Source organism: Scyliorhinus torazame, chromosome 14 (genome assembly GCF_047496885.1).
Source record: "Scyliorhinus torazame isolate Kashiwa2021f chromosome 14, sScyTor2.1, whole genome shotgun sequence".
Lineage (NCBI taxonomy): Eukaryota > Metazoa > Chordata > Chondrichthyes > Carcharhiniformes > Scyliorhinidae > Scyliorhinus > Scyliorhinus torazame.
Genome location: NC_092720.1, coordinates 214,818,421 through 214,844,555, shown reverse-complemented (window position 1 = coordinate 214,844,555; position 26,135 = coordinate 214,818,421). Strand labels below are relative to the sequence as shown.

The 26,135-nt window shown below is 47.9% G+C and overlaps 1 protein-coding gene and 1 long non-coding RNA gene across 3 annotated transcripts in view; one reads left to right on the top strand and one right to left on the bottom strand.

The window, feature by feature from the left end:
- The window catches only part of LOC140390494 (uncharacterized), a 50,033-nt gene extending 37,449 nt beyond the window's left edge, over positions 1 to 12,584 (top strand). The window contains exon 4 of the long non-coding RNA XR_011934654.1: positions 12,153 to 12,584. This is a non-coding gene — a long non-coding RNA (uncharacterized lncRNA). The remainder of the gene's footprint in view (positions 1 to 12,152) is intronic.
- Positions 1 to 25,850, bottom strand: part of LOC140390490 (proline-rich transmembrane protein 1-like) — a 30,951-nt gene extending 5,101 nt beyond the window's left edge. The window contains exons 1-3 of one of the 2 annotated variants that reach the window (XM_072475660.1): positions 25,670 to 25,847; positions 18,269 to 18,343; positions 6,893 to 7,188 (exon numbers count right to left, since the gene is read on the bottom strand). In XM_072475660.1, coding sequence (XP_072331761.1) covers positions 6,893 to 7,188; positions 18,269 to 18,305 — 333 coding nt within the window. In that variant the 5' untranslated portion in view covers positions 18,306 to 18,343; positions 25,670 to 25,847. Of the gene's footprint in view, positions 1 to 6,892; positions 7,189 to 18,268; positions 18,344 to 25,669 lie in introns of both variants that reach the window. The other variant, XM_072475661.1, reaches the window with a different exon arrangement.
- Between the last annotated feature and the right edge of the window lie 285 nt (positions 25,851 to 26,135).

Below are 26,135 nucleotides of genomic sequence, written 5' to 3'. Positions count from 1 at the left end.
CTGGCGCGTGTAGATGACGAGGCCCCGATCCTAGCCCATTGTCAGGGCCTGAATCGGTCCGGATCGGGGCCGGTTCGCGCCGTCGTGAACCTCGACGGCGTTCACGACAGCGTGGCCACTTCGGCGTCGGAGTGGAGAATCCCACCCACCAGATGCCAGAAATCATCCTTAACAAAAACCTGAACCAATTGAGTTGAACCTTTGTAGAAATAGAGGGCGGGATTCTCCACTCCCGCGCCAAAGTGCCCGCGCCGTCGTGAACGCCGTCGAGGTTCACGACGGCGCGAAATGGCCCCGATCCCGACCGATTCAGGCCCTGACAATGGGCTAGGATCGGGGCCGCGTCATCTACACGCGCCAGGCCTTGTCGCTGCGTAAAGGCGGCGCCGAATAGATGACGCGGCCGGTGCCGCATAACTGGCGTCATCCGCGCAGGCGCGGCTGTCCTCTCTAAGTCCGCCCCGCAAGAAGATGGCGGACGGATCTTGCGGGGCCGCGGAAGGAAGGAGGTCCTCCTTCAGAGAGGACGGCCCAACGATCAGTGGGCACCGATCGCGGGCCACCACATTTGAGGTACCCCCCGGTGCAGGATCCCCCCCCCCACAGGCCGCCCCCCCAGCGTTCACGCACCGTTCACGACCGCAGCGACCAGGTGTGGACGGCGCCGCGGGAACCTGCCGTTTTGGCCTGGCCGCTCGGCCCATCTGGGCCTGAGAATAGCGGGGGTGCCGGAGAATCGCCATTTTGGGTGTCTCCGGCGATTCTCCGGCCTGCGGAACTCGACCGGGCCGTTCCCGCCGCTTGGGAAAATCGCGGGAGGGCGTCGGACCGGCGTCCCGGGAAATTTTGGCGGCCCAAGCGATTCTCCCAACCGGCCCGGGAGTGGAGAATCGCGCCCACGATTGTGAATCAAACTGCTTCGATAAGACACTCCACACCTGTTAACAGCTCTCATCGCACCATCTACCCCATTGCCGGACTGCCCTCCGGCATTTGGCTTTCTTCTCGAGTAATCGGGCATCAGTACTTGTCCCCCCCGCCCCCCCCCCCCCCGCGCCAGAATGATCTCAGTCTGTGGGCTTCCATGATCAGAGAAATCTCTTCGTGCGATGACCGACGCGAGGCAATCACAGCCTCGCGCGTGCTCTCTGTCCCGGCTGTGGTGCCCAGGTACGTTCCTGGCCGCTCTTCCACTCGCCAAAAATGGCTGGGAAATCAGTAGCAGTGACTAGCATCTGCTGCCCGATGAGAGCCAGGCGCAACCTGCCGGCTGCTTGCTCAGACAAAATGCGCAGCAAATTGAATCAGGCTCCCTCCCCAGACACCTTTCCAAGTACATCCACAGCCTCTCAATGTGGGAGGGCAAGGGCGTTTCAGACAAGGGTTTCCCATTTGTTAAACCGGTGTCTCCATTAGAAGTGGTGGCGGCCTTTAGTCACGAACAGCTGCAGCCCTCGTGTTGTGCAGCAGCTGACGAACAGCCCCTCAGCTCGCTCGGTCAGTTCAGAGGGCTTTCGGAACAAACAAAGAGGTTGTAGACTGGAGTGCGATGCAGGAAAGACTAAACCGAGTTGTCAGCTTTCCCATTCCTGAGGGAAACTATTGACACAGTTAGTTTGGTCCTGACAATCTGGCTGTTGTTAATGATTTATTGAATTCACTTTCATAGCTTGCCAATGTGGGATTTGAACCTGCAACATGTAGGTTGTTAATCCAGCACCACTGTTGTACCACATGGCCTCAGGTTATATCGTGCTGGGTGTTGGAGTCCATTGTATATTAAAATTACAGGATAGTAAAATCCGCCACCCCGAGATTTGTTTCAAGTAGCCCATAGCAAGTAATTGAGAAGGCTAATCGAATGCTATCCTTTATTACGAGAGGAATTGAACACAGAAACCAGGAGGAGGCCATTCGGCCCTTCGAGCCTGCTCCGCCATTCATTATGATCCTGGCTGATTATCCAACTCAATCGCCTAATCCTACCGCCCCCGCCCCCCTCCCCCTTTAGCCCCAAGAGCTAAATCTACTTCCTTCTTGAAAACAGTTTTGGCCTCAACTACTTTCCGTGGTAGCAAATTCCACAGGCTCACCTCTCCCAGGGTGAAGAAATTCCTGCTCATCTCAGTCTTAAATGGTCTACCCCTTATCCTCAGACTGCGATCTGTGGTTCTGGACACCCCCACCATCAGGAACATCCTTCCTGCATCTACTCTGTCAGATGCTGGTGGAATTTTATAGGTTTCCATGAATTCCGCCACCCCCCATCCTCATTCTTCTTAGCTCCAAAGAATACAATCCCAACCCACTCAATCTCTCCTCATACGTCAGTCCCACCATCCCAGGAATCAGCCTGGTAAACCTTCTCTACACTCCCTCGAGAGCAAGAACATCCGTCCTGAGATAAGGAGACCAAAACGGCACACAATACTCCAGGTGTGGCCTCATCAAGGCCGTGGATAATTGCAGCAAGAGCCCCCTGCTCCTGCATTTGAAACATAAAAGTAAGGATGTTATGCTGCACTGTACAGGGCATTGGTGAGGCTGCATCTCAAATACTGTGTGCAGTGTTGGTCTCTTTATTTAAGGAAGGGTGTAAATGTGTTGGAGGTGTTTCAGAGGACGTTTACTAGATTGACACATGGAATGAGCACGTTATCTTATGAGGATAGGTTGGACAGACTGGGGTTGTTTCTCGAGTTTAGAAGAGTGAGGTGTGACTTGAGTGATGTCTAGAGGATCCTGAACAAATCTCGACAAGAAAGGCTATTTTGACTTGTGGGTGAGTCAAAACGAGGGGGCACTGTTTTAAAATTAGGAATAACTCTTTTAGGACAGGTGTGAGGAGAATTTTCTTCTCTCAGAGGGCTGTGTCACTTTGGAACTCTCGGCCTTGCGAAGATGGTGGAGGGCATGGTTACCGAATATTTTAAAGGCAGAGGTAGATAGATTTGCATTAGGCAAGGGGATTAAAGGTTACCGAGGATAGATGAAATAGCAGAACTCAAAACACACACAGATTAGTCATAATCTTATCAAATGGGGTAGCAGGCTCAAAGAGCCTACTTCTGCCCACATTATGCATTTTGATACCATTCAAGGAAAATCTCTGTAGCTCATTGACCCCTGTAATAGAAACATCCACTTGCCACTTCCTCCAAATCAATTTACCAGAAGACTGGAGTGCAAAATTTCTAGTTAACCCCATGCCATGTTTTCCAGCAGCAGATGCAGCTCCCCATTAGAACATAGAACATACAGTGCAGAAGGAGGCCATTCGGCCAATCGAGTCTGCACCGGCCCTTGGAAAGAGCACTCTATCTAAGCCCATGCCTCCACCCAATCCCTGTAACCCAGTAACCCCACCTAACCTTTTGGATACTAAGGGGCAATTTATCATGGCCAATCCATCTAACCTGCACATTTTTGGACTGTGGGAGGAAACCGGAGCACTCGGAGGATACCCACGCAGACACGGGGAGAACGTGCAGACTCCGCACAGACAGTGACCCAGCAGGGAATCGAACCTGGGACCCTGTGAAGCCACAGTGCTAGCCACTTATGCTACTGTGCTGCCCAAGTCTACCGGCAGTGGGATTTTCAGGTCCTGCCAATGTCTCCACCAATTTCCATGGCTAACCTGCCCTGCCATGTGGGGGTTGCCTTTGGCAGGACGAATGAACCCCTCGCTTCACTTATGTATAAGCAATGATCCAGGCTGAGGGAAAATCCCGCCCCTTGATTTTTATGTCCTCCTCACCCCCTTGCTTCCAAAGGGCATGATCTAACCAAATTGCAACTCAGTCCCATGACGAGCGCGTTTAGCTGGGTGTTTTCCCGGCGCTCGCAGCCGTGAGAAACACTATGTTATCTGTCGGGACCTTGTTGCAATTTGGGGTCTCGGCAGGGAATGCTCTGCTGAAGCTGTAACTAGTCCCGTTTCCTGCACTGAGGAGCTCCATTCGCTAGAATTTTCAGTGCAGGAAGAGATCGGGATGCCACTATAAATGGGGGAACCCCCTGGCGCAACATCCAACCCCCCCCTCCTCCAAAGCCCTAACTCACCTAAAATGGGGGGGTCCTCAACCCCCCCAAACACGGGCAGGGCACCCACAGGCCGGATTCCCGCCATGGAAGAAATGCCAGCCTAGCACCCTGGCAGTGCCCCTGCCAGTGTAACCTGTACAGTGTCAGACTAGCACCCAGGTGCCACTGTCAGGGCAGCAGTACCATGGTGTCATCCTGCTCAGATGGCAAACACCTGGGTGTCTCCGATTCCCCTGGGAGACCACCCCCAAGGGTTCCATTTGGTCTCTGTGGGGACTAACACTGAACGGCACTCGCCTGAGGTCTCCCAGGTGAAGATCCCCCTGCCTTGGTAGATCAGGCGAGCACATATTGGAGTGAGATGAGCTGTCTCGCTCTAATATGCAGATGGGCCAGGTAGTGATTAGCTTATTAGATCATTAGATTTCACGAAGCTTGGCGAGCCGGATAGAGGATCTTCCGGCATCTACCGGCCATACCACCGTTCGGGGGCAACGCGGCCAGTAGATTGCACCCCAAGAATCTATCCACCGCTGCCTTAAAAATATTCAGACTCTGTTCCCACTGCCTTTTGAGGAAGAGAGACTCAGACCCTCTGAGAGAAGAAATTTCTCCTCAACTCTGTCTCAAATGAGTGACCCCCTTATTTTTAAACAGTGACCCCTATACTAGATTCTCCCACAAGAGGAAACATCCTCTCCACATCCACTCTGTCAACACTCCTCAGGACCTTTTATGTTTCAATTAAGTCGCCTCTTCTAAACTCCAGTGGACACACACCTGGCCTGTCCAACCTTTCCTCATAAGACAACCCATCCATTCCAGGTATTAGTCTGGCAAACCTTCTTTGAACTTCTTCAACACGGTAGCACAATGGTTAGCACTGTGGCTTCACAGCTCCAGGGTCCCAGGTTCGATTCCTCGCTCGGTCACTGCCTGTGCGGATTCTGCACGTTCTCCCCGTGTCTGCGTGGGTTTCCTCCAGGTGCTCCGGTTTCCTCCCAAAGACGTGTAGGTTAGGTGGATTGGCCATGCTAAATTACCCTTAGTGTCCAAAAAAGGTCAGGAGAGGTTACTGGGTTATAGGGATAGGGTGGAAGTGAGGGCTTAAGTGGGTCGGAGCAGACTCGATGGGCTGAATGGCCTCCTTCTGCACTGTATGTTCTATGCTATGCTAATCTTCCAACACATTTCCTGCCTTCCTTACATGCAAGTTATTGTTGATAATCACTCCCAATGTGTTGGAGAGGAAGATTCCTGTTATGAACTTCACAAGATTAGAGCACTGATTAGAGAGAGAGAGAGAGAGAGATCCACAGGCACTTACACACAACATGCACACGCAAAATGAGGGAGCAGTCAAGCGCTGAAATACCCCATCCCCTGACCCATTGAGCAGTGGGAGCCTGGCCTGGAGCACTTATAAAGGGAGAGACAGAGAGGGACGCATGCACACACGCACAGACTGAGAGAGCAAGAGAGAAAACAATCACAGGAGAGTCGAAGTGCTGCCAACAATCAGGAGCAAATAACTGATGAATAATTCAGTGTTTCTCCCTCAGAGTTAACCTCCTGAGCAATGACATTTGGAAAACAGAAACCGAATGAACCCCTTGTTTCAATTCTGTATGGGCAATTATCAATCCGAACCAGGTGCTGAGTGCTTTCCAGGTGCAGAACTGACGCACTCTTCGCCTACTCAATCCCCTTCACCACTGTCCAATACAAAGTACTAAAGTGAGAACTCTCTATTTAACAGGGTGATGAAATGTTGATGCCAGCAAAGCAGACACATTTTAACACAGTAGCTGGAATGGTAACACACTGAATAAAGTTGCCCTGCTTTAACCCGGGGAGACCTCTCAACACAGCAACAACAATGTGTCCGTCCGGAGAACCTCTGATTGGGTCAAATATATCCAGAGCTGATTATTAAAGAAAGTGTGACCCACGAGCTATTAGTGGTGTGTCGTAGGAAGTGTGGCAGTCAATTTACACGCATCAGGGACAGGCCTACAAGCAGCGATGGGGGAATAACTGGATAATTCGGGTTTTTAATGAAGCATTGCTGGTCGGGCAATCAATATTGGCCAGGATACAGGGGAGAACTCCCCTGCCCTTCTTCAATTGGCGTTGTGGGGTCTTTGACATCCAACTGAGGCCGAAAGAGACCTCAGTTTCATCCAAAAAACAGCACCTCTGACAGTGCAGTCCTCCCTCCGTACTACACCGGGAGTGTCCACCTGCATTCTGGGCTCAAATCCCGGGAGTAGGACTTGAACACACAACCCTCTGACTCACGCACAAAAGTGCATGGTTTGTGGAAGCTGGAAGCACGGTAGCATTGTGGCTAGCACAATTGCTTCACAGCTCCAGGGTCCCAGGTTCGATTCCCGGCTTGGGTCACTGTCTGTGCGGAGTCTGCACATCCTCCCCGTGTGCGTGGGTTTCCTCCGGGTGCTCCAGTTTCCTCCCACCAGTCCAAAGATGTGCAGGTTAGGTGGATTGGCCATGATAAATTGCCCTTAGTGTCCAAACTTGCCCTTTGTGTTGGGTGGGGTTACTGGGTTATGGGGATAGGGTGGAGGTGTGGACCTTGGGTAGGGTGCTCTTTCCAAGAGCTGGTGCAGACTCGATGGGCCGAATGGCCTCCTTCTGCACTGTAAATTCTATGAAATAAAGGGGCCTGAATTATGTTTGCACGTTCTCATCGCCACTTCACATCAACAATACTACGTTTTCTTGATTTCCCATGTTAATGAATATGAATTTGACTGCCATCCAAAATTAAAGCAAATAACCACAGCAGGGGTGCGTCATAATTGGCAGATTGTTGAGTACTCACGTTGCCAATGGGATAGAATGGGACGAGGGTTGTATAGGGTTGCAGCTGTACGGCGTAGCCTGGGGGTGGTGGTGGGATATAGGTTCCTGGTCCCATGGAACCATGTGGCAGCAGGGCAGTGTATCCTGGTGCTCTGCCATGGAACTGCGTCTCCTGAATGTAGCCCCGCATGCCCAAGGGAAGTGTAGGTAGCTGTGGTGGCACTGTATACCCCACCGGCAAGGCATTGGAACGAGTCTCGATCACTTGGTTGTAGGGGGGAGGCGAGGTGGGCTGTGTGAGTCCACCCGATGAACCTAAGATGTAAAGAAAGGGGAAAATATTCATGACCAACCAGGCTTATTATCAAAGACAAGATACTTCATACCACGAACACAGAGGAACACACGTACTGAATGGCAATGGCACTTGAATCTTGCTGAAAGTTTTTCATCTTTCACTCATCAGGACAAGCACCAGAATGCCAAATTTCAAACAATCACAACAATTTATACTATAGGAGAAAAAAGTACTGATTTTTTGACAAGTGACTCTGATTACTTTCTTCAATGGCAACACCTCAATTAACTGGGAAATATAGGGTCCTTAAACATCTGGAAATTTCAAAAAAGGCTAAAGGCTTGATTGTATTCCTTTTGTTTGCAGAGAATGGGTTCTTGCATATGAATGTATTTCCCGTTAGCAAGTGTAAAAGAGCCACATTACAAGCGCAACTGATTTTGGTTCTGACGGAGAGTCAAACGGACTCGAAATGTTTTCTCTCCCTACAGATGCTACCAGACCTGCTGCATTCTCGGTTTTTGGTATCATAACTTGATTGTTCGGGTAGCTATTAGCACATTCAGGATTGCTCAGCAAGTGTTGCCCAATCACAGAATCACACCTAACAGTAGATGTTTTGTTGTGGGTTTTACAAGTGTGGACTGATTGAGCACATACTGTTTTGATGCAATCAACCAATCACGGAGATGGGCCTGGCACAGCACCAGCACTGAAGTTCACACATGACGTTGTTCAATTATGTGGTAGGCAGAACATGTTTCTGGACTGCCAGTAGTATCCTCCCAGTGGAAAATACCCAGCCAAATTTCCGATGCTGAACTGGAATCGCACATATTCAGCTGGCCGTATGTGTGTGTGTACCTGACTACTCAAACTTGGCAGGCAGACAGACGAAAATCACCAGTAACATCAGGATGGATAGATAGATAGTCACTGGAAGACAAGTACACACTGTGCCAATCGTGGCTCTGTCAGTAGCACTCTTGCCTCCAAGGTAGAAGATGATGGGTCAAAGTCGCAGGCCAGGATCTGTGTTCCTCCCAGCCGAGTACTGGGATAAGCTTGCACATCCCTCGGTGCTCTCTGTTAAACTGAAAATCCGTATTTCCCTGCAACTGGATATCGAAAATCCGCGATACTTCCTGATAAGGTGATCACAAAGGTTTGCAGGACGCCATTTTTAGCGCAGGCAAAGGACGGAATTTTCTGCCCCCGCCCATCGTCAGGATCTTCCAGTCCTGCCGATGTCAACGGGGAACTCAACACAGGGGGTGAGGGGGGGTGCCTTTGGTGTGACTGGAAAATCATGGAAGATTCATGGGAAGGGCTGGAAAATCCTGACTGTAGGGTTTAAATGCAGGGAGGCGATGCTAACACACTGGGTAGACCAGAACCGCCGGACTGTATGCAGCTCTGGCCACTGCACTGGTGGAAAGGTGCGATTGCGCTCGAGAGGGACCAGGGAGATTTAGGAGCATGTTGCCTAACGAGGAGAATTTTAGGAGAGGAGAGATTTAATATGAGGAATCTCGATGGAAGACCCTAGTTCCCATGGTAGAGGGGTCCATGACCAGCAGGCATAGATTTAAGACAGGAAATAGGAAGTTAAGAGGAAGGGAAATTTTCACCCGGTGGGTGGAGGTCTGGAACTCACTACCTGAAATGATACAAAGTACGCAGATATAGACTTGAAGTTCCGGCACCTTAAAGTCAAAGTGGGATGAGGTTACTTGTCGGTGGCTTGGGCATAATAGAACAAATGGCCTTCAGCCACTTGTAGAAATTGCCTTTTACAAACTATTTCGAAGGAGAGCAGTTATACTCCGAGAAGAAAGGCCATACAGACTCGAAACATCAAACTTAATAATAATAATCTTTAATAATAATCAATATTCTTGTCACAAGTAGACTTACATTATCAATGAAAATACTGTGAAAAGTCCCTAGTCGCCACATTCCGGCGCCTGTTTGGGTACACTGAAGAAAAAGTCACAACGTACAATTTATCTAACATCACTTCCTTGTGGGAGAAAACCGGAGCACCCGGAGGAAACCCACACTGACACGGGGAGAACGTGCAGACTCCGCACAGACAGTAACCCAAGCCGGGAATCGAACCTGGGACCCTGGCGCTGTGAAGCAACAGTGCCACCGTGCTGTGTTTTTCTCGCCACACACACTGCCAGATCTGCTGAGTTTTCCCAGCATTTTCTGTCATTCATTTCCCTTGGTGTCCTGGTTAATAATATTTAAAATTCACTCATTGATATGGGTTAGCATTTGTTGTCCAATCCTTGAACTGAGAGGCTTTCATTTAAGTCTGAAATGCATTGCCGTGGGTCTGGTGTCACACGTAGGCCAGGCCAGGATGGCAGATTTCCTTCAGGATATTAGTGCACCAGATGTTTTTCTTTCAACAATGACCATCATTTTTATCCCAGATTTTTATTGAATTCACATTGGCTGTGGTGGGATTTGAACCCAGAACATTACCCTGGGTCTCTGGATCGTAAGTCCAGTGACAACACCAGTAGGCCACCGGCTCCCGAAACCAACATCACTAAAACAGATCACCTGGTTGTTATCACACTGTTGTTTGGACAGGCTTGCTGGGAGCAAAATGAGGCTGTGGGTTCCCTACAACAAATTCTGCACTTGAAGAGAGCTTCGTTGACTGAACACTGAAAAACACTTTGGGATGTGCTATGATCTTAAAAGCTGCTATAGAAATGCGAGCAATCTTTCTATATTGACAGACGCATTCATGTCAGATGGACCAGGACAAAAGATGGTTGGTGGATGGAAATACAGTTTTGTTTTGGAATGGTCAATATAATTCAATATAAATAAATCTAATTTAAAAAAGGGATCTTTCAGTGCTTTGGAGTTCAGCAGTGCTCTGTATATTGTGTGTGATTAGGAACCCAGCAGGGAAGTAATTAGATTATGGTTCAGCCAGCCATCTCCCACTGTTCCTCTCTGGATACAACATCCTCCAATCAATTATCACCTCTCCGCATTGCTGGTAGATTTCCACTAGCAGCAGGCACCAGCATCACCTTCCGAGGAAGATAGGGAGGCCTCACTCTGCAGCCACATGACAGCTGGGGCAAGCTCAGTCCTCTTTCCATACAAAGGGGGAACTCTGTCACAGCTCACACTTGCCCTATTATTCTCCTTCACTGGGCAGAAGGTATTTTATGTCAAAATGTGCATTTATTAATGCTGCATTATCAGCATTCCATCGTAACAACGTGTACGTTCATTCCATTAATTCCAAATGTCTAATCGGCGTTTTATTCATTTGTGGGATGTGCCGGTTGCAGTATTTGTTACCTATCCCTAGTTCCCTTTGAGAAGGTGGTGGTGAGCCACCTTCTCAAATGCCTGCCGTTTACCTGGAGTAGGTGCCGTTACAAAGGGAGTTTCAGGAGTTTGTCTCCGTAGCAATGAAGGAGCAGTGATGGAGTTCCAAGTCAGCTTGTGGGTGTATCTTGTAGAGGAATTTACAGGTGGTGATATTCCCATGCGTCTACATCCCTTGGCTTTCCAGATGCTAGAGCTCGCAGGTTTGAAGGAGGCTGCCAAAGGAGCCTTGGTGATTTGCCGCAAAGTGGGTCACACGCACTGTGCATCGGTAGTGGAGGGAGTAGACATTGGAGATGGCGGATGGGGTGCCAGTCAAGCAGAATAATTTGTCCTGGATGGTGTCAAACCTGCATTTTGTTGGACCTGCGCTCACCCAGGCGAGCGGAGAGTATTCCATAACACTTGTGCCTTGTAGATGGCGCATAGGCTTTGGGAAGTGAGAAAGTGAGATACTTGCCGCAGGATTCCCAGCCTTTAACCTGCTCTTGTAGTCACACTATTTATGTGGCTCATCTGGTTCAGTTTCTGGTTCACGGCAAGAGGATGGTGCAGTGGTAATATCAGGGGAATAATGTTCTGGCGATTCAGGTTAGTTTTCTGGGGACATGGGTTCAAATCCCACCAGAGCAGCTGGTGGAATTTCAATTTAATTAAGATAGAAAAATATAGCGAGCATTGAAAGCTCATCTCAGTAATGGTGTCCATAGGGTGGCATAGTGGCCCACTGCTGCCTCAGAGCGCTGAGGGTCCGGGTTCGATCCCACTGCTGCCTCAGAGCGCTGAGGGCCCGGGTTCGATCCCGGCTCTGGGTCATTGTCCATGTGAAGTTTGCACATTTTGGTCATGTCTGCGAAGACGTGCAGGTTAGGTGGATTGGCCATGCTAAATTGGCCCTGAATAAAAAAATGTAATGGTGTCCATGACATTTTCATTAAACACATCTCGTTCACTAATGTCTCTGAGGAATGGGAATCTGTTGTGTGAGAATATTTCAAGTTGAGTGTGACTGTTTTTCAGAACTTGTCTTCACAGGTTGCTGCCAGACCTGCTGAATAATTCCAGCACTTCCTGTTTTGATGGTGGAGGTTAAAGCTCATACAGTTCTTTAACAACCTGTTGGATAACATGAAGGTGGCTCAAAGAGGGAAAGAGACCTCTGGATCTGGATTCTCCACTTCCCCCAGCTGTGTGTTTCTCTGCGATACTCCACTCGCTGTCTACGGGACTCGTTACTCCTGCCGCTTGTCAATGGGATTTCCCATTGAAGCCGCCCCATGCTGCCAGGAAACCCGTGGGCAGGGTTCCGGTGGGAACAGAAAATCCCAATGGCCGGAGAATTCCGGCCCTGTTTGTTTTACATCCAGTCGTCACTCCCAGTGCACACTGAGAGTATGTGGCTGACTGCCGAGGAGATTTAAAACGGGGTCCTGTCTTCCCTCCACGGTGCTGTATCAAAGAAGAGCAGGCGAGTTCTCCCTGGTGTCCTGGCCAATATTTATCAGTCAATCAACATCGTTTAGAAAAAGGATTATCCAGTCATTCTTGTGTCATTGGTTTTGGGAGCTTACTATGCGCAAATTGATTGCCTTGCTTCCTATTTTCCAACTAGGAAAGTGGCTGCACTTTTAGCGATCCTGAGGCTATTGAAAGGTTCGGTATTAGGTCTTGGATGGATGAACTAAGAATGACCTCATTCGCCGTGACACTGTGACAATCATTGCGAGGGACCAAACACAAAGAGCTCACCATTTGAGGATGGCCGTGGCATGTTTTCAGCATTAAGCAGTGCCACCAAGTCACGAGGCGAGAAAAGTGGGAAAGCCAGAGCTGCCAATTTTAATACATATTATAGAATGCGACATGAACCCCGTTTCCAGCCCTGAGTTCAGTGTTAAATGAAGCCTATCAGCAACAAAAATAAAAGAGTAAAAATCTGTCATTGACTTTTCCCTCCTCCTTATGGGATCATTCGTGAGGCTCCAGATCAAGTTCCTTACAAGAAGTCACAAACCATTTGTTTGCTAGTAAACTGTCAATATTACACTCTTATGCTATGTGAGCAGATTTGATGTGTGTTCATTTGTGTATTCATTTGTATTTAAGAGTACTTATTTTGATGTCAGTTTGAAACTGGAAGCAACCGATGATAACCTTTAACCTTTCAACGTGCATTTACAAAACACCCTGCACAATCACAGGACATCCACAGCACTTCAGAGTCAATTAAATACTTTTGAAATGTAGTCATTATTCCAACCAGAACAATTAGGTGCCTTGCGATGTTAGAATGTTAGTGTTATATAAGTACAAATTATTGCAGTCAATTTGAACACAGCAACGCACAAACAGCAATGAGGTAATGATCAAATGACCTGTTTTTTGTGTTGTTGGTTGAGGGATGAACATACGAATAGGGAGCAGGAGAAGTCCATTCAGCCCCTTGAACTCCTGCTCTGCTTTTTAATTAGATCATTGTTGACCTGATAATAACCTCACATCTGCATCCCGCCTGCCCCCGATAATCTATCACCCACTTGCTCACCAAGAATCTATTCACCCGTCTGAAAAATATTCGATGACTCTGCTTCCGTCGCCTTTCAGGAAGTGTTCCAAAGACTCACGACACTCCGAGAGAAACAAATTCTCCTCATCTCCCTTTTAAACAAGCAACCCTTTATTTTTAAACCGTGACCCCCCCTTGGTTCTAGATTCTCCCTCGAGAGGTAACATCCTCTCCACATCCACCCTGTCGGTACCCCTCAGGAACTTGTATGCTTCAATCTAGTCGCTTCTCGCTCTTCCAAACGTCACTGGATACAAACCTAACCTGTCCAACCTTTCCTCATAAGACAACCCACCCATCCCAGGTATTTGTCTGGTAAACCTGCTCTGAACTGTTTCCAATTAATTGACTTCTTTCCTTAAATAAGGTGACCAATACTGTACACAGCACGGGGGCAATTCTCTGGCCTTGTCGCGCTCGAGCGAGGGTGCTTTTTTGTGTCCCACTGTAATCACTTTTACCATCTCGCTATTTGTCACAACTTTAAATTTAGTACAATGGAATTGAGATTTTGAAACAAGGCCTCATCTGTCTTCTCCGGCACATGTGAACCATCCCATGGCCATTGTTCAAGGGAGAGCAAAGACCATCTCCCAGCTGTCCTGGCCTTTCCTGATCCCTTAACCAGCATCACTAAATAAACCAGGCTGCCTCACTGCTGTTTGGGGAGCATGCTGCGCACATATTGGCTGCTGCATTTTCCACATGGCAACAGTAACTTCACTCCAAACAATGGCTGCAATGCCCATTGGGACGGCCTGAGGGCAGGGACGACTCGTCCTAGATCGACCAGTGGTACATTTTCATTTATTCTTAGCTGCGCAAAAATAAACCCAATATTTTTCCAATAAGGTTTTGGACTGGTATCATGGCCAGCACAATTCCGTCCACTCCACAATGTTTCAATCACCACGTGTCGAAAATCATTCTGAAGCAACACGTTGAGGAAGCCATTGAGGTGAAGGTGTGATATTTCTCAATTAGGGGTAGACGTGCATCTTGTGACAAGTGCATTAGCCATTCAAGTCCCCGAGGGACCATTCACAGTAACTTCATACTTGTGACAATAAAACATTATTATTTCAGATTGCAATTATGTAATAGCTTCCCAGTGCTGCAGTAAGGTAGTGCTGCATTGCCTGAGGTACCTTACTTTATGGAAGGCATTAAAGCACAGCCTCATCTGCCCTCTAAGGTAGCTCACTTCTAAATGTACACCTCCTTGGATGTTAAGTACTTGGGGCGGTGGGGTGAAGGAAGGTTCAACAGTCGTGAAAGATGCTACATAAGTGCAAGTGCTTTCTATCTCAGATATAAATAAACAGCTCCATTGAGTTACTATGGTACACAGCCAGGGATACCCAGCATTGAAGTTAACACATCTCCAGTGGATTACTCAGGCTGATATACTGGAAACTGCAGCAACATTGTGTAAACCAGGTTAAAATGCTGTTGCTATGTTGACATCACCATAACAACAGCAATTCATCCAGCGCAGTGAAATGTTTCAGGAGAAGCAGCTTCCTCGTTCTTTCTATCTCTCTTGTAGGATGATAACGGCATAAAAGGAGGTCATTTGGTCCATTGCATGTCTGCTGTTTTTTTCAGCACGCTAACCCAATTAGTTTACGTAGCATTTCAAGGGCGCAATACTCCAATTTCTAGACTAAATGCAGTGTTTCAGTAATTATGCCGCTGGGTGTTCCCTGCTGTACGCAGTGTGGTGGGGCAGGCCTGGATGGTACAGAGTCCACCGTCATGCCTGGGGGCCATATTGAAAAGACATTCAACATCACTGGCCCGCTATTAAACGTGGACCACCTGAAAATGAAGATAGATCTCTGGGAGCATTCAGAGGCTGGAAGATGGATTGCCTCCAGAACACCTAATCTGGAAGATTCACCTGCGGATGCTGTCCTGGCCCATTGCTGTGGTGTCCCAGGATCCAGGGTTGTGAGCAGTCTGTGTGATATGCATCACTGTAAATACACAAGGGGTTAATGTACATACACTACACCTAGCTAGACACCAGAGGGAGCACCAGGGACATCATGACACACAGACATTCAACCAATAGGCCCGTAAGATAGGACACGACCAATGGGCAGTCCCGACACACCCAGACGTGACACTACCACAGGGGGGGCATTACACACACCCATATACAAGGACACATCACACATGCTCAGTCTCTTTCCAGTGGAGACACTCAGTGAGGACAGACACAGGGTTGATTGAACATCACACCCACCACGTGGATTGTAGCAGACTGGTTCGTCAGTCTGAGTAGCTATAGCAGGATTAACAGGAGAGTCGAATCTAAGTAGGAGAATTGTTAACAGTAATAAACGTGTTAAAGCTATCTCCAAGTCTGAACCTTCCTTTGTCAGAGTGCACATCAAGGAAGCAGCTTACGCTACGTCAAGAGCATAACAAAACACAGTCCCCATCCTGAACTCCGGAAGCAGCCCCAGGCCTTGTTCAGATGAGTCCAGGCACCTGCATGCCTCATTGTTCCAAACGTGTTGCCTGCTGCCGTGCTTCCCACCGGCGCTGCAGAGAATCCAGCACGGGATGATCAGGCCTTCATCTACATTGCATTAACCGGATGCAAATGAGGTTTGTGCCTGCCTCTGGCGGATTTTCTGACCCTCCATGGTGGGTACCAGCGGAGGATCCCACTGTAACTTCACGCTGGCGTTAAACTGAATCCTGGGCCCACCTGCCATATTTTCCACCATGTCTGCCATCGAACACGCCTACGGGGGCTTGGGAGAATCCCGCCTTCAGTGTTTATTCAATTCCCTTTTGAAAAATAAGGAATGTTTTGCAATGTTAAAGGCATGATTTAAATTCAAGCCTTTGTTACAGAATGCATGAAGATACTAACTCAATATTGAAGCGCATTAATGCTTTGATCAAGGTTTATGTGAGTGGTTATGCTGTGAGTGGCTGACACTTTTACAGCCACACAGAGACCTGTCTGGAGCAATTTGTACAAATGTAGAAGAGTGGACACAGAATCGATGGAAAGATAGGAAGAACAAGCAAAAGAGAAATACATAAATAGATGTGGTTGGGTGATAAGGCTGCGATAATAAATCAGTTAGATCGCAGTTCAGTGTACAGTTTTAGTTTCTAGATTATGAAAAGGATATTGAGATACTAAGGATGCGGAGGATTCACAAGGATGATAAACAGAACTTGGAAAACATATTTTTCAGAAATGTAATGTGGAGAAGACGTGGAGAAAATCTTTCCACTTGTGTGAAAATTAATAATTACAGGCCGTCAACCACTTAAAACAACACGCGGGGCGTGATTCCCTTGTCCCCCCGCCGCGTGTTTCTGGGCATTGCACCGTTCGCTGGCGATGGGGTTCTACACTCAATGGAATTTCCCATTTAAGCCACTGCACGGCGCCAGGAAACACACGCAAAATATTCCGGTGATCCACCTTGTTACTTCAATAGTGCACCCCCGCCGGGAAACCCATGGGCTGCCGGCAGGAAAAGTGAATCCCAACGACCGGAGAATTCCAGCCCCAATAATCCAATAAACAATTCAGGAGAAATCTTTGAATCTTGAAAGTGGTTGGAATGTTAAACTCGCCACACCATGGAGCAGTTGAGGTGAATAATGAGGATAGATTCAAGGAGAGGATCGCTAACCACTTGAGGCATAGAAAATAGGAACAGGGGTAGGCCCATTCAGCCCATTGAACCTGTTCCGCCATCCAATTCAATCAGGACCGATTGTCCACCACTTTCCCGCGTTAGCTCTATACCCTTGATATCATTCGTCTCCAGAAATCTATCCATTTCCTTTCTGATCGTGTTCAATAGCTGAGCTTCCACAGCCTTCTGGGGTAGAGAATTCCAAAGACTCACAACCCTTTAGGTGAAGAAATTCCTCCACATCCCTGTCTTAAATGGCCAATCTTTTATAACCGAGGTTACGTCGCCTGCTTTTAGACTCACCAGCCAAGGAACACATCCACTTTGTAAAAGAATTTTAAGTTTCAAAGAGGCCACCCTCAATGAGACCTAGTCTCCAAAATCTCTCCTCGTAAAACAATCCCGCCACCCCAGGATTTAACCTCCACTGCACTCACGCTCCGGCACGTTAATCCCTCCTTAGGATACGTTGACAGGGTTAAATGAAGTAAGGTGGGAGGAGGCTCTAGTGAAACACAAGCAGGAGCATGGACCAGTTGGGCCTGTCCATGTGCTGCAGGGTCTTTTGTAATGGATTGCTGAGGAAGAGATCATTGGAATAAAACGTTTCTCCTAGTGTGCATCTTGATTTGTGCACAAAAGCCGGGGAATTACATCAGCAGTTCAGCAATCCTCGTAAGGAGCCCATTGTTCAGATCTAATTTCAGCTCTGTGTTAATTCTCTCTCTGGTGTATCAGGAAGCTGGCCAGATTCCTTTCAGTCTGACCCATCTCCAACCAATATCCCTTCCGTTAGGAATATCCATACACTTGCACCATAACTAAGACCAGACGGACATGGAAATTTCAATGTCATGTTCAATGCTGTAACGGCATAGATCATAGAATATCATAGAATCCCTACAGACCAGGAGGCCATTCAGCCCATCAAGTCTACACAAACCCTCTGAAAGAACACCCCACCCAGGCCCACTCCCCACCTAAACTTTGGACACTAAGGGCAATTTAGCATGGCCAGTCCAACTAACCTGCACATCTTTGGACTGTGGGAGGAAACTGGAGCACCCGGAGGAAACCCACGCAGACACGGGGAGAACGTACAAACTCCACGCAGTCACCCAAGGCCGGAATTGAACCCGGGTCCTTGGTGCTGTGAGGCAGTAGTGCTAACCACTGTGCCACTTTTACAGCTGGGATTTTGGAGAAATGTGGGGGAGATGGGGAGGGGAGGGGCTTAACTTAGCAGTTAATGGGGGCTGGTTTAGCTCAGTTGGCTGGACAACAGGTTCATGGTGCAGAGCGAGGCCGACAGTGCAGGTTCAATTCCCGTACCAGCTGAGGTTATACATGAAGGCCCCACCTTCTCAACCTTGCCCCTTGCCTGAGGTGTGTTGACTCTCAGGTTAAATCTGCCAGCTCTCTCCCTCCCAGGGAAAAGCAGCCCAGGAATATGGCGAGCTGACTTCACTTTAATCCCAAACTGACCTGGTTCCTGAAAGTGGGGCAATGTCCCTTTCTCCATCCCTCAGCTCTCACTGCTTAATCAGCACCAAGGTCGAGCTACACAAAAAAAAAATCAAAGCACAGGAAATGTATTCATGAAGACATGTTTGAAATCATAGCTAAAGGCACCCAATGTCCCAAAGAAACAATTTCAAAGTTTCTCTGAAGATGGGCCGTACGGACTCGAAACACCTGCTGTGTTTTTCCAGGATTTTCTGTTTCTGTTTCAGATTTCCAGTATCCACAGTAGTTTGCTGTTATAAACAATTTCAAAAGTTTACTTTGTAATGAATGGAAGATATAAATTTAAGGTGAAATATTTCAATGGCACTCTTTGTTGATCTGTTCCCTGTATTGCTGAACAACTTGAGTTTCCTGTTGATAGAGTGGATCTTTTATGCTGTGTGTGGATGACAGAAACATGGAAAATAGGAGGAGGCCATTCGGCCCTTCGAGACTGCTCCGCCATTCATTATGATCATGGCTGATCATCCAACTCAATAACCGATTCTCGCCTTCTCCTCCATATCTTTTGAGACCTTTAGCTCGGAAAACTTAATTCTTCCTTGAAAACATACAGTGCCTTGGTCTCAACTGCTTTCTGCGGTAGAGAATTCCACAAGCCGACCACTCTCTGGGTGATGAACTTTCTCCTCATCCCAGTCCTAAATGGTCTACCCCATAAGCTCAGACTGTGATCCCTGGTTCTGGACACCCCCACCATCGGGAACATCCTTCCTGCATCTACCGAATCTCCTAACAACTGAAGTCATACATGCAAATTAGTCAAATTAGCATCATAAACTAATATATCATATTTTACTCTCCCATTTAGTAAAATAACAATGAAAATATAGGAAAAGATAAATTCAGTGCCGCTGAAACACTCAACATTATCAAGTACTGACAGGTGTGTTCCCCGACATCTTCAACCTCTCCCTACACCGTTCCGAGGTTCCCACCTGCTTCAAGAAGACCACTATCATATCGGTGCCAAAGAAGACCAGGGCAACTTGCCTCAACGACTACCGTCACAGTGGACTTGACATCGATCGCAATGAAGTGCTTCGAGAGGTTGTTCATGAGGCACATCAACTCCATACTCCCAGAATGCCTTGATCCTAGGGCAGCACGGTCGCATAGTGCTTATCACAGTGGCTTCACAGCGCCAGGGTCCCAGGTTCAATTCCTGGCTGGGTCGCTGTCTGTGCAGAGTCTGCACGTTCTCCCCGTGTCTGCGTGGGTTTCCTCCGGGTGCTCCGGTTTCCTCCCACAAGCCCCGAAAGACGTGCTGTTAGGTAATTTGGACATTCTGAATTCTCCCTCTGTGTACCCGAACAGGCGGCGGAATGTGGTGACCAGGGGCTTTTCACAGTAACTTCATTGCAATGTGAGCCTACTTGTGACAATAAAGATTATTATTATCCACTGCAATTCGCATACCTCCACACCCAGTCCACAGCAGACAATATTTCCCTGGCCTTACACTCATCCGTGGAGCATCTCGACAACAAGGACTCCTACGTCAGACTCCTATTGATTGACTACAGCTCTGCCGACAACACCATAATCCCAGCCAACATCATATCGAAACTCCAAAACCTAGGATTTAGCTCCTCCCTCTGCAACTGGAGCCTCAACTTCCTGACTCACAAGTAAGGATAAACAACGACACCTCCTCCAGACTTAATCCCAGAATGGGAGAACTCCGCCCATAGTTTTTATCATTCTCCAGATGAATAAACCGGATTGGTTTAAATGCTTCTGTCCCTTCAATACAAAAGTATGGGAAATAAGAGGGGGTTAAAATTCGTCTTCAACAGCTAAAATGACAATTTGAAAGCCCCGCAGCATTGTGCACCCATGTGTTGGACTACAGTGATACAATTGTACATGTGCCTATTCTATCAACTAATACAAATGTATGCACCAGCCTGGAGCTTATCTCTATCTCCCTGTCTGTCTGTCTGTATTTATATGAAGCCTGTAACTAAATGTGCGTGTCTCTCGCTCCCTCTATGTCTTGGGTAGCATTTCAATTTTCAGCCCAATTATAAACTCGGAGCCACTGATCACCCCACCCAGTCCTGAAACCACCCAGAGTTCATTTTGGCTGAAAAATGAACTGAAAATCAATTCTCGAGAAAATTTGTACAAATCTGCAATCTTCAGCACCAACATTATGCCTGGGAAGCGAGCTGAAAACCAATGCTTCTCTCTCCCTCTCTCTCCCTCTTCAGTTCATACCCATCTGAAATCTTTCTCTCCCAAAAGAGCCTGAGGAGGACATGGGTGGCACGGGCATACAGTGGATAGCTCTGTTGCTTCATAGTCCCAGGGTCCCAGGTTCGAATCCGGGCTTGGGCCACTGTGTGGAGTCTGCACGTTCTCCCCATGTCTGCGTGGGTTTCCTCCGGGTGCTCCGGTTTCCACCCACAGGTCCCGAAAGACATGCTGTAAGGTGAATTGGACATTCTGAATTCTCCCTCTGTGTACCCGAACAGGCGCCGGAATGTGGCGACTAGGGGATTTTCCCAGTAACATCATAATATAAGCCTACTTGCGACAATAATAAAGATTCTAAAAAAGATTATAAGAATACAGTGTGATCTGGAATGCCTGACAGGCCAGTAAAAACAGTAACTCTCAAAAAGGAATTGGGGAAATATTTGAAAAGGAAGCTTTCTCAGGACTATGGGAATAAGTGGGAGAGTTGGACGAATTGGACGGATCCCACAGGCATAAAGGGACAAATGGCCTTCTGTATAATGTGCTGTCTGAAACTATCTATATTTGCTTTGCTACAGGATGGAGAGATCTGTATCTCTCTGCAGTCTGCAGATTTCATTGTTGCTGGATGCGTGCTGAACCTATACAATAGTTAGAACTCAGCTGGAGTGCTGTGTACAGTTCTGAATATTTTGGAGACCGTGCAGAAGAGGTTTACAAGAATAGCTCCAGGGAGGAGATTTGTCACAAGTAGACTTACATTAACACTGGAATAAAGTTACTGGGAAAATCCCCTAGTCGCCACATTCCGGCGCCTGTTCGGGTACACTGAGGGAGAATTCAGAATGTCCAATTCACCTAATAGCACATCTTTTGGGACTTGTGGGAGGAAACAGGAGCACCCGGAGGAAACTCACGCAGACACGGAGAACGTGCAGACTCCGCACAGACAGCGACCCAAGTCGGGAATCGAACCTGGGACCCTGGAGCTGTGAAACAACGGTGCTAACCACTGTGCTACCGTGCTGTCCATAACTTCAGTTATGAGGATAGATTAGAGATGTTGGGACTGTTCTCCTTGGAGAGAAGTAGCTTACTAGGAGGTCTGATACAGGTTGAGAGGGAGAACTTTTTCCTGCTGGTAAAAGAACAAGAGGGCACAGATTTAGTGATTTGCATCTGGAATGCACTGCCTGGAAGTGTTTTTTAAAATCACTGGATGTGGATGTCACTGCTTGGGCCAGTATTGACACTTAATTACTCTCGCTAAGCCATTACAGAGTCAACCACTTTGGAGTCACATGAAGGCAAGAGCAGGTGAGATTTCCTTCTGATGGGTTTACATGACAATCGACAATGGTTTCAAGGTCACTGATACGACTTTTAATTCCAGATTTTTATTGAATTGAAACTTCACGATGTGGATATGCCGGCGTTGGACTGGGGTGGGACTTCAGAACAGTGACCACGACACCACACAACCCTGCCATGGCAATCTCTGCAAGACGTGCCAGATCATCGACATGGATACCACCATTACACATGAGAACACCACCCACCAGGTACTCGGTACATACTCGTGCGACTCGGCCAACGTTGTCTACCTCATACGCTGCAGGAAAGGATGTCCCGAAGCGTGGTACATTGGCGAGACCATGCAGATGCTGCGACAACGAATGAACGGACATCGCGCGACAATCACCAGGCAGGAATGTTCCCTTCCAGTCGGGGAACACTTCAGCAGTCAAGGGCATTCAGCCTCTGATCTCCGGGTAAGCGTTCTCCAAGGCGGCCTTCAGGACGCGCGACAACACAGAATCGCCGAGCAGAAACTGATAGCCACGTTCCGCACACATGAGTGCGGCCTCAACCAGGACCTGGGATTCATGTTGCATTACATTCATCCCCCACCATCTAGCCTGCAAAATCCTACCAACTGCCCTGGCTTGACACAATTCACACCTCTTTAACCTGGGGTTACCCCATCTCTGGATCTGTAAAGATTTAATCACCTGCTAATGCTCGCATTCCAAGCATTGTCTGGCATCTTTGAATCTGTCTATATATATGTTTCTGGAACATACCTCTTCATTCACCTGAGGAAGGAGCAGCGCTCCAAAAGCTAGTGACATCGAAACAAACCTGTTGGACTTAAACTTCACCATCTGCCATGGTGGGATTCGAACCCAGGTTCCCAGAGCATCACGCTGGGTCTCTTGGTTACTAGTCTTGCAACAATACCACTACGCCATCACCTCCACAGGTGGAACCAAGGTATTCAAGAGGACATTGGATGATTACCAGGAGCTGGACTGCTGGTTTAGGATGCTGAGCAAGGCCAGTAGCGAGGGTTCAATTCCCGTACCAGCTGAGGTCATTCATGAAGGCCCTCCCCCCCTTCTCAACCTCACCCCTCGCCTGAGGTGTGGTGACCCTCAGGTTAAATCACCACCAGTCAGCTCTCCCCCCTTAAAGGGAAAAGCAGCCTAAGGTCATCTGGGTCTGTGGCGACTTTACCTTTTACTTTAGATGATTACTTGACGAGAAACAATGTGCGAGGGTATGGGGAGAAAAGGCAGGGGAATGACACTAAGCCATGATGTTCGTTTGGAGAGTGGGTGTAGATACGATGGGCCAAATGGTATCCTTTTGCATCAATTCTGTGATCTCTCCCGGAAATATCAATCTTAATCAAGAGTTTTGCTCTTTCCCACTTTACCTATTTCTCCGCCTATCACTAGATTGTCTCCATCTTTGGCTTTGTACCATCATTAATGTCAATCGAAAATTTCTCTTTCCTCTTTTGCCTGTAATATAGTTTTCATCCCTCTATCTTTGCACAACACATCCTTTTCCACATTGGTTCAATGGTAAATGAAGAACAGGCCAGTGTAAAACCTGTTACTAACTGGCACTCATGCTGCGTCAGACCCCGCACTATCTCTCTGCAATACAGCCATATCTATCTGTCTTTCTAGCTCTGCCTTTCTGCAAAATATCCCCATCTGCATCGGTCTGAAATGTCTCTGTCCTGCAGCAGTAAATCCCTATTTGCATCTATCTAAAAAGTCAGTCTCTAGTCTTCAGTATATCTCCATCTGTATCGATGAAAAGATCTTTCTCTCTTCATGCTTGTCTGTTTCTTTCCCTCTCTCCGTAATGTATATCACTGTCTTTTATTAGTGTCACAAGGAGGTTAACATTAACAGTGCAATGAAGTTACTGTGAAAATCCCCTAGTCGCCACAATCAGGTACACTGAGGAATAATTCAGAATGTCCAATTCACCTAACAGCACGTCTTCCGGGATTTGTGGGAAGAAACCGGAGAACCCGGAGGAAACCCACGCAGACATAGGGAGGACATGCAGACTCCGCGCAGACAGTGACCCAAGCAGGGAATCGAACCCAGGACCCTGGCGCTGTAAAGCAACAGTGCTAACTACTCGGTATCTATCTAAAATCTCTCTCTCTGCAGTATGTCTCTTTCTGAATCAATCCAGTCATTCTCTGCCCCTGAACTGTATCGATACCTGGCTAAAGTTTGCCTCTAGCTCGGAGTATCTTGGTTCTTTGCACAGCCCTTCCCTTTACTCAGCCCATCCATTTGTGGGAGAGCTGTTACTCACATGGGCTCTGTGTATCCACATGTCAGACTGATTGTAGCTGCTGGCGTATTTCTACTTGACTGCATCCCTGCATCAAAATGCAGATATCTGGCATGTACTGGTACATTTCCATTATTTAAAAAATAAACCCATTGAGTGCCGGATTTAACAGCAGCGCAAACACAGTTACAATCACAAAAACAGAAACATATACACACAGTGTACCAATAAATGGGTTTAAATCTCTCATTACCTCAGCCCTACAATTAAACTAGATATTTGTTTCAGTGGTAATCCTCTGTCTGTTTTATGAGGGAGAGGCTCATGTATTTCTGGTTAATATTCAGTGTGTCTGATTTCAATGAATTTGAGAATAAAGCTCCACCTCGAACAACTAGGCCGCAGAAATGGTCCCGGTCCCGATTCATTAACTCAAAGAGGGAGGGAAGGCTAGTCCTGCTCTTTAACCAGAGCCGTCCTACATATCCCATTACTGCAGGCAGTGGAAAAGAAAGAGAGTGAGAGGATGAAAATCCTTTCGCTTTGGAATGTTTGACAGAATGTCAAAATTGGCACAGAGTTGTTGGGGCGAAGATGCCCAGTGCATTCATAGCAGTGGCGGGCAACCTAGGCTGGTGGGTGGGCCGCACGAGTGGCCCTCCTTCATCTCAGGGGGCTGCAAGATTTAAATCGGGCCTGCTCACTAACCATAACCCCATGAATAAGATTAAATACATTCAATACATGCCGAATATTTCATAACGAGTTATAGAAAATGCTTAATCGTTCATATATTAATAGCACTGTCGCCAACTTCAAGTGATAAAAACAGAAGAAATATCTGCACTTTGGATGCAAAGGGTGCGCACGGCTCTCACGGTCAGGGTTGTGAGCAATCAGCACGCACCTCACTTCACTTGCCCTCGCTTTACGTGCGAATCACTTCAGTCATACCAGCAGACAAAAAACACTACACGGATGGAAATCAGCGGAACGTGACAACCCTGCGCTTGGGCAAGGGTCAAATGAACGTCTCGTGGGCTGCACCCAGAACCCAGGTGGGCCGCGTGCCCGGACGTAGGCCCGGGCCGTAGGTTGCCCACCACTGACCCAAAGCAAAGACTTGAACGGGAGCATCGGAATGTGGGCAGGAGGAGCATTTGGTCCTCTGGCAAAGCACCAGTCGCCACTGTGACTCTGGACAACTTCCCTCTGGACATAAAGAGCCAGGTTGTGGGCCCATTTGTCAATGGGGGCAGGAAGCACACAGGGAAAATAGCACAGCGGGGAAGGCACATGTGACACTACACACCAGTCACCCCGGCCCGTGCTGCTGTCATCCCAGGACACAGCAGCATTTGTTTGAGCAAAACGTTAATGGTAATTGCGATTATAATGCGATTAACACCATGTTGCGTTGACGGATAGGTCGGAGCTGTTTTTAAACTGCCACATCATTAGGAGTCCTTCCTCGAATAATCCCACACAAATCTCTCCACTCCACTAACCCCAGCAGCGCATCACTGGTACAAGGGAAAAACATTTTACCTGATTTTTCAGTTGCCATGGTGTGTATTAAAACAAAATTTAAAAAAAACACTGGAACCTCACATTGGTCGGAACAGAGGCTGAACGGGAAAAATACTCAAATGAAATTGGTGAAATGAATGCCTGCACCCATTCCCCTATCACTTGGGTCTGTGCATTGATTTGCTCTCTCAGGCTCGCCGGGCACTGCAGCGCTTGTCTGTCCCGCCTCCTCCTTGTCCATTGGTGCAGCAAGCAGAAGGACACGCCCCCCTGGGGCGATCAGCCCTTTCTGATTGCTCAATCGCCACATCAATCACTGGGGAGGGTTGGTTTCCCTTCTGTTGGCTCGACTGTCCCAAGGCTGCCTCCCCTTAACCCTTTGCCTCGTCAGCAGTGCTGCATGCTTCATCGAATCAGACAATGCCTAGGGTACAGAAGGAGGCCATTCGGCCCATCGAGCCTGCACCGGCCCTTCAAAAGGGCG